This window comes from Plectropomus leopardus, chromosome 22, assembly GCF_026936395.1.
Source record: "Plectropomus leopardus strain MGB_pleo_1.0 chromosome 22, ASM2693639v1, whole genome shotgun sequence".
Taxonomy (NCBI): Eukaryota; Metazoa; Chordata; class Actinopteri; order Perciformes; family Serranidae; genus Plectropomus; species Plectropomus leopardus.
This window is the reverse complement of record NC_142197.1, coordinates 3,994,336-4,006,745: the sequence shown is the minus strand read 5'-3', so window position 1 is coordinate 4,006,745 and position 12,410 is coordinate 3,994,336. Positions and strand designations below refer to the sequence as shown.

At 36.1% G+C, this 12,410-nt stretch overlaps 1 protein-coding gene across 1 annotated transcript; it reads right to left on the bottom strand.

The window, feature by feature from the left end:
• Window positions 1-1,047: 1,047 nt before the first annotated feature.
• LOC121961225 (tetraspanin-8-like) lies at window positions 1,048-12,164 on the bottom strand. Its single transcript, XM_042511129.2, has 9 exons — window positions 12,005-12,164; window positions 9,064-9,135; window positions 8,853-8,969; window positions 7,839-7,913; window positions 7,507-7,602; window positions 4,271-4,384; window positions 4,139-4,171; window positions 3,948-4,031; window positions 1,048-3,139 (listed from the first exon to the last, which is right to left on the bottom strand). The coding sequence occupies exons 1-9, from the start codon at window positions 12,062-12,064 to the stop codon at window positions 2,999-3,001; spliced, it is 792 nt and encodes a 263-aa protein (XP_042367063.2). The 5' UTR covers window positions 12,065-12,164; the 3' UTR covers window positions 1,048-2,998.
• Window positions 12,165-12,410: the final 246 nt, after the last annotated feature.

The following is a 12,410-nucleotide window of genomic DNA, read 5'->3' as shown; positions in this document are numbered from 1 at the left end:
GGAGGCGGACCAGGAGGCAACACTGATGGTCAAACACAACTATTACAATTACTATTCTTATTTTTTTATTATCTGTGTTTTTGCAATAGACAGAGCAGGCTGCAGCACTGAGCACCAGCACGAGGCTCCACAGGTGAGGACAGATTTTAACTGTAGGATAAGAGCGACTCTGAGTCCCATTTAAGTAAATATTTAATAAATTAATACATAACTGTGCCTTTGAAATATACATATTTAGTTGGGAGTGAGTGCTGCTGCTGTAGTCTAAATCTGTGAGATAACCAAGCTTAATTTGAATATAACAAGCTGGGAAATAAATGTAAATATTTAAATAAAAAGTAAATTATAATTAAATAATCATATGGGAAATAATTGTCACACAAGGACATAAAAATCCCCATAAATAATTTAATTTAGAATTATAAAATTAAAGTTCCCAAAAGTAAATAATTGTGAATTTATTAAATAAAAGCACCTAAAATAAAAAAGTAATTTGAAAAACTTATTTTTAAAAATAAAAAACGTTTATTTTTTTACACTATATTGACTTATTTTATATATTTATAGTTATATATATATATATATATATATATATATATATATATATATAGATATATTGCCTCATTTATTTATTTCAGGATAAATTTCAATTATATTTGTTTATTTCATACATACATAATTAATAAATATGGAATTATGAAATGCAAGACCCTGAATTAAATAAAAGTAGTCCCTTGAAAAGCTTTTTAAAATAACTGAACTAAAATAATTGAACTATATTTAATCATTATATATTTACACACATACATATATATATTTGCTGTAGTGATATTCATTTATATCATATATATATATATATATATATATATATATTTTTTACATTGAGTATTGACTTAAATGACATTCCATACATTGTTGATGTATTCAGTGTCAGTCGGCCTAAACTTAAATCAAACATCCTTTTCTCTCGTTTTGACATTGCGTCTGCAGTATTTACAATATCTAGTACAGTATTTACTTCAGGATTTACCACAGTACCTCAAAAAATTAGTTTGATTTATCGTCTTTATTTCTGTAAGTTGTTGAGGATCTACAGTATCAGTTTACAGCAGAAACAAATCCAACGTGATACAACGAAAAGATGAAAAATATAAAGAATATTTCCCTTTTCTCCAGCTTTACAGTCGATAAATGACTTATTCATCTTTACATGCTGACTTTCTTCATTCGTACATCCAGTTTTCTCCTTTTACAGTTTTCATTATAAAAAAATAAGTTTGAGTAGCCCGTACTTGGCTGCACATGCTTTTCATTTTCGCCTCTAAAGCTTCGTCAAAACAGTGCTCGGTCTTTCAAAATAAAAGCCTCGACTTCTCATAGTTTCTGACGGGTTTTTACATCATGCTGGTTGACAGGGAAAAGTGGATTATGGAGGATCAGTTTATAATGTTTAAAGTTGTAGAGAGGTCGTGACAGAAACAGAAAAAGACCCACTGTGACATTCACTAACAAAACGTACAGAATATAAATATATTTAAAAAAATAAGTAACTGAGGCAAGAGTGCCAGACGCACCACAGGTGGAATAAAGTCTGTCAGCCCGTCCAGGGTTAAGAAGAAAATAAAGTTTTGAACCTTTTTCTGTCAAAAACAACTCATAATGAAAATATTTCAGCTCTTTGTTTTTCAGTGCTTCTACAGAGCAAACAATGTTTGTGGCACTTGTGGTTTTTTATTCATCACACTAAAAGGCCATTTGCTGCGTTATTATATGCGTTTGCTTAACAAAATAAGGATTAGTTAAGTTTTAAAAAGTGCTTTTCTTTGCATTTATGAGTGCAACGACTTTCAGGAAACTGCAGCCAAAATAACTTAATTTGAAGCTCTTCTTAAGTTTGTGTGGGATGAAAAAAAAAAGCCAGAGAGGATGCTGGTTTAGATTTCTTTCAATTTTTTCCACAATCACAAGAAAACTGACTCACACACAAAAAACTGCAGATGTTTTTCAGTCAAGTTTGGCTCGACTTTCTCTTCTGTTTTTTTTTTTTTTATCTCAGAATTTCCAAAAATTGGCTTGTGCACAAGATCTGACACAAAAAGTCCACATTTTTAGATTTAATTCTAGATTTCTTTACATTTCTAATAAGATTTTTTTATCAAATCTTTTACAAAATAAGTTTTGCATAACCAGAGGATTTGAGCCAAAATCTTGAAAAAAAGCATTAAGTGATTTAAGTCTCAAAATTTCTGACCTTTCAGTTATATGAAATCAAAATATTTTACCATACGAAAAAAAAAAATCTGAAATTAGAGATTACAAATTCCAACTTTCAACACAGACACTAAGTTTATCTTTAATGTGTTGCATTGCCTTTAATGTGATCTTAAATTATTTTGCAATCTGGCTGTTTTTGATCAAGTTATTTTGAGTGTACCCAGAACATTTTTAGAGAAAAAAAAAAAAAAATCAAAATTTAAAGAAAAAAAGTCTCAAACATTTCTGACATTTTACTTCTATGATGTTGAAAACAAAAATATTTTAAAATCCAAAAGTGTTGGTCATTTTTGAACAACTTGAGATAATTATCTTGTGATGTTTAGAAAAATAAGAAAAAAAATCAAACCTCGATCCTCTCTGGTTGCATAAAAACAGCAGATTCGGACATAAACAAAAGTGATCAATAGGCCCCGCCCCCACTGCACCAACTAATTAAATTCACTCTCGGCTAATTTAAAATGAAAAATAAAGTCGCTGCAGGTCTTTTCAGAGCCGCGTTAGAAAGTAAAACTCAGAGGTGTCGCAGCTTCCGTCCATTGATCTCGATGGAGCCGACAGTCGGGAATCCTCACAGTGACGAAAGGCACTTGGGACGCTCCGTCCTCTAACCAAAGACATCGCCTCAAAATTCAACAATAAACACAGAAACAACATAAACCCGCTCGACCTTCGGACCCTCTACGAGAAGCTAACGACAAAAGAGGGAGGCGGCGTCGCTCCTTTAGTAGGATGGAGGGTTGTGCAGCTCCTGGTATTTGGGGGGAGGAGTGGCGAAGATGGCGGGGACGGACAGCAGGACGGTGGGTCTGTCCGGGTGACGCATCTGGTGGATGATGATGGAGGACAGGATCATGCCCAGCAGCTGGAAGGAGACGGCAGAGTGAGTCAGTATCAGATTTACTGTTTCGTTTTTATATCCAAGAACAAAGTTTCAGCCAGAAAAGCTGCTTTTGTTTTTAACCTTCATGCAAACGTTGGTACTCTTTCTTTTTACTTTCGTTTTTGGATCATTGTGGCTGCGTTTATGCACGTTGCATACGTTTTGGATTGTTTTTCTCCTTTAGATTTCAGCCTCTTTCATATAATATGTCTATAAAACACTTTATAAACGAAAAAATGCCTCTTTACACTGTTGGTACATTTTTTTTTTAACACTGAAACCCATTAAAACTACTTTTTTTTATCCCACTGTCATTCTAGCATAAAAGCATACATCCCATAATATCAGGCTTTCACTCTGTGGTCCTGGATCAGTTTTGTAAATTTTGACTTAGATCATCTAAAATTGTCATATTTTATTTTTAGTATTTGGGAAAAATAAAATTTTCCTTCTTCAATTTCGGTTATTTGAAAATTAGTCATAAACATAATGCCAAGAGGCATTAAAAAAAAAAGTGAGGTGATTTTTCTGTTTTTGGTGATTTAAAGCATCCCTTCCAAATGACACTAACTTGCAGGGTAAAAATAGTTTTGTAAAACCTGCAAATTTGGTGAGTTTTCCAGATTTTTCGTGACCGTTCGAACCCTGTAAATCGTCTCTCGTTGTTTTTGTGGTTTGCTCTGTCATCTGTGACGCACTCTGAGCTGCATTTTGCTTTACAAAAGCTGCAGTACAAATCAGGTTTGTTTGTTCAATTGATTAAATTAAAGTGTTTTTTTTTTATTCTCACCGCCAGAGAAGCCAGAGCGAAGCAGACTCCGATCATGATGTCAACGACCAGCAGGACGTAGTATCTGATAATGGGGAAGCAGGTCTGCGGACGGGAGGAGAGAAACGCTCACTTCTGTTTCACAGGTGATACAATCAGCCGGTATTTCCTGTAAATACTGAATAATGAATTTAAATTTTGGCTCCTCTTACCTGGATGTAGACAGACTGCGTCTGCAGGAACATCTGAAGGAAAACGACAGAAAACAAAAATGTCAGCAACCTCAATTATGAATCAAAAGCGCGATTTAAGACGACAAAGCGAATGTTAGTTATTAAACTCACGTTGTAGTTGATGGTCTGACACTTTGCCTCCGTCTCGACCTCCTGGTCGCACAGGCAGGAGTTGGGGATTTCGTTCCTCCAGTCCTCATAACTGAACAGACCACAGCAGTGCATCTAAAGCAGGAGGACAAATACGATACAGATCAGCTTTCCTGTCAGTAACTTTAGTTTTCTGCCTCGGTCAGAGTCACCAAAAATGATGCGAGTCCAACTCATTAGTCCCATTTTGATAATTTATGGATCATTTCAGTAGTTTTACAGGCCAAAATTTCCAAAAAAAAAAAGATTTCAGTTTCTCAAATGCATGAATTCTCTGTTTTTCTTGGTCTCATGTTGAATATTTGAGGTTTGGACAAAACCTCGGGCTGGGGGATACTTTCAGTTTTCTGGAAAAATAAATAATTTAAAAATAATCTGCAGATTAACTGATATTGTAAATAATCATTACTTGGAGCCCTTTTTGTGTATTTACACTAAAAAAGTGACGAAATCAATGAAATATGGTGCAAAAAGTCAGTGCGCAAACTACAAATGACTGATTACTGAGCGGGAAAAAAATAAAAACTAAAAAAAATGGTGGTGTGAGATGCCTAAATAAAAGATAAATGTCTGTAAATAATGTCTGTAAATAACGTTCATGGTTCATGCTGATCCTGAAATAGTCTTAAGAGGCATTAAAATCAGAAATCTAAAAATAAGGCCATAATTAAAAAGTCTTAAAACAATGTTTCAAAAGACTTAAATAATGTAAAAAAAATGGCACAAGGTACAAAGTAGATTTATTTATCATATTTTAAATGTTCTTTTTAAAAAAATGACATTAAAATTTGTCCCTAACTGCACTGTACTGATCTTAAAATAACGGGTTATTTTTTTAAAAATAGTAAAAATTTACCGAAAGCTTCTTACATTACTGACACCAATAAATGATGTTTTATGATACAATACGTATTTGAGCAAAATTAAATTAAGTACGAGAAGTCTGTTTTGTTTTGTTTTTTCAGTTTAAAATTGGTCTTAAATTTAATTTGTGGAATTAATAAAGTCTTATATCCCACTTTCCTTGAGCTGTAAGAACCTTTATCATTAAGAATCGTCTTTAATATATTGAATTATTTTTTATCTTTAAGATAAACCAGTTAAATCTGTAAAATGTGTTTATGCTCACTGCAGAAACAAGAGTCTGACAGAAAGTATTAAATAGAAACTGAACACGAGGAGCCAGACTGCAGACAGGATGTAAGAAACGCTGCTCGCGTCTGACTGTATTCAGTCTGAGGAGAGTTTCCGCCGCTAAACACTCATCTGCGGTTTCTAACTGCAAAAATCAACACGATGATTTCACGGTGATACTAACAGCAGGAATTCATGATCACATTTAGCCTCTTAACAAGCCTGTTTTCTGTGCCGGCGTGTTTAAATCTTCATTGACGTTTTTTAACTTTCAGGGTTCCTGCAGCTCAAGGCAAAAAAATTAAGACTTTCTTAAACGCCATCCGGGATGACGTTTAAGGTTAATTTTCTAACTACTAAAATTGTGGAGGGACGATTTTATTTTGCATGAATGTTTACGGAGTTATAAAACATGAAATGTCCTCGGTCCAGAAAAAAAGTTATTTGCATTAAAATGTTGAAAAAACAACAAAAAAAAGTCTATTTTGGGTGAAACACATTGAAGACAATAAATACATTAAACTGTCTTTACACTATTGTTTAGGTTTACCAAAAAAAGTCAAATATCTGCCATTTCTGGGCAACTTTGTGTTTTTCACTACGCAAGTGAGATTCAACTGCTTGGATTCCTTCCATGACGAGTTTAAGAAGAGAAATTTAATAAACTATAAGGTAATTATTAGGAAATTAAGCATTGTAACCAAAACTGAAGGACAATTTTATTTTTGCCCAAATGTTTACGAAGACATGAAACATGACAAATGTTCAATTGTCGAAATCAAATGTTGAAAAAAAGATTTTTCTGAGTGAAACACGTGGATTTAAGTAGCTCTAACGCCAATTATTGCCTTATTTTTAAAGAAGTGGATTCAGTGCTCCTCTGACTTTTCCGCCGTTTGAACCTCAGGATTCCTCCTGTGTGAACGTGCGGACAGCCACGATCCTAGACATGCTGTTTTTGGGGAAGAGATTGAGGAACTAAATATCAAAATGTGAATTTGACCCCTCTGCTGCACTCTTAATCAGTTCCTGTTTGTCCAGTTTTTCAGTTCAGATTCTCACGTTTTTTCATATCGATGAATGAGTAAATGTGGAAGTGACTGAACAGAAAGACGCCTCTTCAGATGGATCCTTCCTCTTTAAAAACGAGAAGCGATGACCTGCACTGTGCGGACAGTCATTTGCATGTTGGTTTAATAAACCACGTCCTCCCAGCTGCACTTTGCATTTCTCCCTGACAGCACACCTGGCCAGCCGGCCAATCAGGCGGCGCCAGTCACACCCGGCTGCCCTGTGAGGAACTCTGGGAGCGTAAACTGGTTTGTCAACAACAGTTTATGAGGTGGAAGGCAAACAACCGTCTCGTGACTGCAGAGAGCTGCACTAAACTCTTTGAAACGTGAGCGAATGTGATTTCTACAAAATAACATTGACATAAGGTAATGAGCCAAAAAATTAGCAAGAAATTAATAAAAAACATTCTTAAATTAGTAACAAAAAAGAGCAAAAATAGGAAACAACCTGAACGAAAAAATAAAACAAAAAGAAAATTATAATAAATATATATTTTTCTGTAGCTTTATTTTAAATAGATACTCATAAAGACTTCATTGTATTTCCCCCATATAGCATTTAAATTCTCTCGTTCTGTTTCTTCTGGGCTATTTTTCAGGTATTTTTTTGTCACCTTTTGTTGATTTCTTTCTTTTTTTGTTCAATTATCAGGACATTTCCTGCAAATTTGCTGATTACCCTTTTTCCCGTGATTTTGAAATAAATCAATTTGCTCAAAGGTTTAAATGCTCGTGAAAGATGTCGAAACACTGCACAAGAAAACAGATGTCTATCAAGGTTTCAAAGGGTTAATTTCATCTACAAAGGAAACCGTGTCAAACGTTCATGAGTTCTGTTTAATCTGTCGAAACCTCACGACGCCCTTTAGACTGTTAAACTGCAACAACGTGCAGCCAAACCTATTTACTTTATCACCATCATTATACTTTTATACTGCAGCGTGTGTGTGTGTGTGTGTGTGTGTGTGTGTGTGTGTGTGTGTGTCTCACCTCTTTCTGCAGCTCCTCGGCCAGGGTCTTCACATCGTCTGAAGCTGTGTCCAGAGGCAGAAGCTGGCGAAACTTGGACTCCATCAAGTCCCCCAGCTACAAACAAAAACGCGGAGTTAACTACGGTTCGGTGGGTTAAGTTAACACAAAGACTTCAGCGTCTTAACAGCCTGATAAACTGACTGATTATGAAAAATCAGTTGTTTTTGCACTTCAGGTCGTTTAGCTCCAGAGACGCTGAGCTGAACGACCTGAGCTCTTTACGATTAAACCTTCGAATCCTCCTCTGTTGTACGCAGTAGAAACAAAAGTAGAAACACCGGGGTCGTTACCTCGGGACGGGCGACTGCAGAGGGGATAGCGACTCTGAGCATCAGCAGAGTCCCAATAACCATGCACACCAGGAACTGCAAACAAAGAGGAAAAGACCTTCAGCACAACTTCACAGTGAAGCCCAAAACGTTTTTATGGAAGGAAAATGAGTCAATACAGCAGTTTTACGTTACTTAGGTGCCGGGAGGCCCCCAAAATATTTTCTAGTTAACAATAAATTGAAGTGATTCACACCGGGAATTGTTTTTGTACTTTTAATAGACAAAAGGTGCCAGAGTGCATAAAACAGCATCAAAACTAAGCTTGTTTATCAAAAAAAGTGCCAGTGGAGGATCCCTGCACCCCCCAACAGAGTCCCAGCTAACCCTAACGTCCTAAAACCCAAGAAACCTCCCAAAATCCCAGAAACGTCCTAAAATCTACAAAACATTCTTAAATCCTAGAAATGTCTTAAAATTTTACAAATGTCCTCAAATTTTAGCAACGTCCTTAAATCTTATAAACTTCCTAACGGCCCAGAAATGTCCTAAAATACACCGAATGTCCTAAAATCTGAGGAACATCCTAAAATCTGTGAAATGTCCTGTCATTTCTCAAAAATGGCCCCCAAGCAAAGCAAGTTGAGTTGAATAAAGTACGGTGCTTTTTAGAAGGCAGCTATCAGTTTTAGTCAGAGTCAAAATACGTTTTTTTAATCATCACTGAGGGGAAATTAAGGGTTTGACAGGAACAAATCTGCAGCTCTTTATAAACCAAACTCACAACAACCGGAAGTAAAAGACAAAGCCTTTTTAATAACAGCTTAGGCGTTTGTCTGCTTGTGGTTGCAACAGTTTGTTGGAACATCACAAATGATGTAAATCTGGACATTTCTTAACAAGTTCATTATCATCATGTGAGGCTCCTTTCAGGAAAATATTTCATCATATTGTATTTGGAGATCACACATCCTGTTTTCCTCTGAAGTTTCATCAGCCTGTGAAGTCCATGAGTTTGCTGCTCTTTGTACTCACCACGATCAGTGACACTTTGCTCTCCTTGTGGGCCCCGTAGGCTCCCAGGACGGCGATCACCAGGGTGATGGTGCCCACGACGTAGAGGCCGATGAGGCCAGAGGTCCGACCCTCAAGCTGCAGGCAAAATATTGACAGGTGAATATTTTGTTGTTGTTAAAGACGCCAAATAATTTTGCAAATTCGATGTTTAAACAGCGTTTGTTCTTACGCCTTCTCCTCCATGAACATTTGTGAGGACCTGAAGCAGCAGAGCGAGCGCGATGATGATGCCGCCAATAATCTGGAAAAAGAAAAAAAACAGTTTGATTACATGACTAAAAAAATAATAAAGTGACAGCGCATTCGTGTTGCAGTTATGGCTGTAACGGTACACGATTCTCACAGTACGATAACGTATTAAAAAAAATGCAGCGTCACTGAATCATTGTTTTACAGAAATAATATTAGCATTATTAGTGGCAATACCCCTTAAAATACTGAAAACAGGATTTTTTTGTGTTTAACTAATGTTTTATTACTATAATCTAAACTTGAAAACATTTTAATAAATGGAAATATGTCTAAAAATCCTGAAATGTACACGGTATGATAGCTGTAACCCACAAGAAACCTTGAAACCAGTATACTGCTGTAACCCTCGTCGGAATAATCATAAAAAATGATTCCTGTCAGGGAAAAATCTGCCCCCTTGTGTCTGAACAACTCCCGAAGTCACCGTAAATTTATGTACACAAGTCTCAGACTTTGACGTCATATTTGCAGAATCACTGCGGACGAAAGTAAAAGTTTGGTTGATGGTAAAAAAATCTTTTAATTTATTCGCGTTTTGCAAAATAACGTTTTGCTCATATGTAATTTGTAATATAGTATGAGGCAGAAGTGACACCGAGTCCTTGTTTAGCAAGTCGCAAGTAACTCGATTCCCAAGTTGAGTTTATAATGCTCTTTTAACCAAATATAATGCCACAAATTTAAGACTTTTTAACAAAATTTATTTCTTAAAACATGTTTGTTGGACGTTGCTGCTTCTCCATCTGTATTGCACATTTTGCATACAGCAATTTTTGTTTTTGTTCACCACCTGTTGTTTTTTGTACGCAAATTAAATTATCCTTGCTATAATTTTTCTAAACTGGACGCTGTCGATTCAAAGTGAATCTGGGAAATTGAGTGTCGACGTGCTGAGAACGAATACTCTTGGTTGATCAAGGAAATTAAGGTAAATTAAATAATTTGTGGTTCACTTTTTGGATAAAATCCTTGTTTTAGTGTTTGGGCTTGAGGGATGGTATCAAGTATTTTTTAAGTCAAAAGGCTCAAATCCAAGTAAAGTCTGAACTTTGGCAAGCCAAGTCTAAAGTCATCAAATTTGTAAATCTGGTCTTTTTTCCTGGTCCATATATTAGTAAGAGTGACATTTTTCAGGTGAAGGCCAGCGGGGGCCCTGACACTTTGGGCCCCTCAGGCCCTTGCCCGGTAGGCCCATTCGTTAATCCATCTAAGCCTTTTTTTAAGGTGTAACAACCCAGATAGATTGGTAACGAACAACTGACTGTTCATTGTTAACCACAGATTATGGATTATCTTCATAACTGATTAATCTGCTCAAATATTTGTTGTGTATCTGTACTAAAGCTCAGCCACAGCTGAGTATAAATTTCAAACAACGCCCTTACGAGGCCAAATTTCATATGAGCGGGTGAGCACAACAATGTGCACACAGAGGATCAAAGCCCAGATAAGATTCGGACTGACCTGGTTTCATAAGGACAAACAGACAGGTCGGCCACAGTTACTGTGAATGAACACCAGGGGCTTTTATTTTGGAAAAAAGATCTAAACTGAAGCTTTCCGTAGAACCAAACAGCTGCAAACTATTACACCTAATTGTTGTTTTGCCTTCAGACTGACTGGAAACCAGCAGAGAAACAAACAAAGCGGAAACCAAAGCAACGAAACTCTAAACCAAAAGCATACGGCTTATATAAAACCAAAAAATCTGCAACCATTTTCCTGGATTGTTTATAAGGCTTTTTTCAGAAAATTAAACATTTTATGGCTCCAGCTTCTTAGATGTTAGGATCTGCAACAGTGTTGTTGTCTTATAACATAGCTAAATAAAAAAAACAACTTTTAATTGTTCTTAAAAACAAAATAAATTCAGACATCTCATTTGACAAATTACATTGAGCATTTTGACCACTTTTTTTAATGTACTTTTCTACTTCATTTTTGCTCTAGCCAAAAGACTCCAAACATATTAAACTACCAAACAATGCTTAAAATAACATAATAAAGCTGGTAAATATATGTATGCTACCAGTAACATAAACCTACAAAAATAAAAAAATAATGATGTCTTCCAAAACAACAACAAAAAAACAGCAAACAATGTAAGTTATCTGAAAAACACAAACTACTAACATAAATATATACATAAAGGCCATTTTCTTAAATTCTAATAATAATTTAATAAAGTTCCGACCTTTAAATCTGCTTGTGTGCATTTATACAAAAAAACCCAAATTACATTAAAAAAAACACGATTTCCTACCAAAAACAGCAAACAAGACAATGCAATTAATGTTAGGCTTAAAAGCCCAAACTTTAATCCACTAAAATAAATAATAAAAGGAAAGGGCCAATTGATGTTAATTTTATTTAGAAGTTTAAACTTAATTTACCCAGACACTTAAATCCGCCTATACCTGTCTGATATCAGGCTTTAATTCTGTTTCTGGATTAAGACGATGACTGTGCACATTTTTAACATTCACAAAGACGTTTACACTAACCTCAATATAATAAACTATGATACAGATGCTTTTTTTTTAGTTCATTAGAAACACATTTTAAACTTTACATCCACTTTTCCAAGTTTCTGCTGTAAGTTTGCGAAGAAAATATAAATAACCATCCAAACATGGTTGTTTTTCGTATTTATAACCTCATAACTAAACACACCTGCTCTTTTCGGAATGATCCAAGTATTAAAATACACATAAATCGCGGATTTATGCGCTAAAATGTTGTATTAACCCCTAGAGGCCCGGCTGACTCTGAGCTGAACTACGCACTTTTTATTTTCCAAAAGATCCCGAAGAGAACGTAAGATCAACGGCGGCCATTTTTAACGGTTATTAACTTACCGCGAAGAGGATGTTGAAGATGGTGAAGGTGCGTTTGAGGCAGGTGTTGACCTGAGTCATGTTTGCAGATGAAAACGATAAAAGTACAGTGATGTTTTCAGAGAAAGTGAAGCTCCGACTGCGGCGAAGTGAACTGAGCCGGCAGCGGGAGGGTGAGCTGGTTTTAGGTGACAGGAGAGGCGGGCGGGCGGGGCGGGGGCTTCCCGTAAACGACAAGAAGGAGGCGCCGCCGGCATGTCAGATATGGAGACATCCGGTGTTTAACGGAGAGAAAGAGGAGAGCGGGAGGGAGAGGCTTCGTTACGGGAAGACAAATGGAAAATTCCCGGTCGGGTGAAGCCGTTTGTGAGAGAGGAGCCGGAGGGGATTTAAGGTCGCTGTTCGGGATTGGACGGGCGGGCGGTGT

Excerpts from the sequence above, each read along its gene's own strand:
- LOC121961225 (XM_042511129.2), bottom strand. The coding sequence starts at position 12,064 with ATGACTCAGGTCAACACCTGCCTCAAACGCACCTTCACCATCTTCAAC. Across the intron at positions 9,136-12,004 it reads TCTTCAACATCCTCTTCGCG|ATTATTGGCGGCATCATCAT; the intron begins GTAAGTTAATAA and ends TTCTTTTTCCAG. Across the intron at positions 4,032-4,138 it reads CGCAGTCTGTCTACATCCAG|ACCTGCTTCCCCATTATCAG; the intron begins GTAAGAGGAGCC and ends TCCCGTCCGCAG.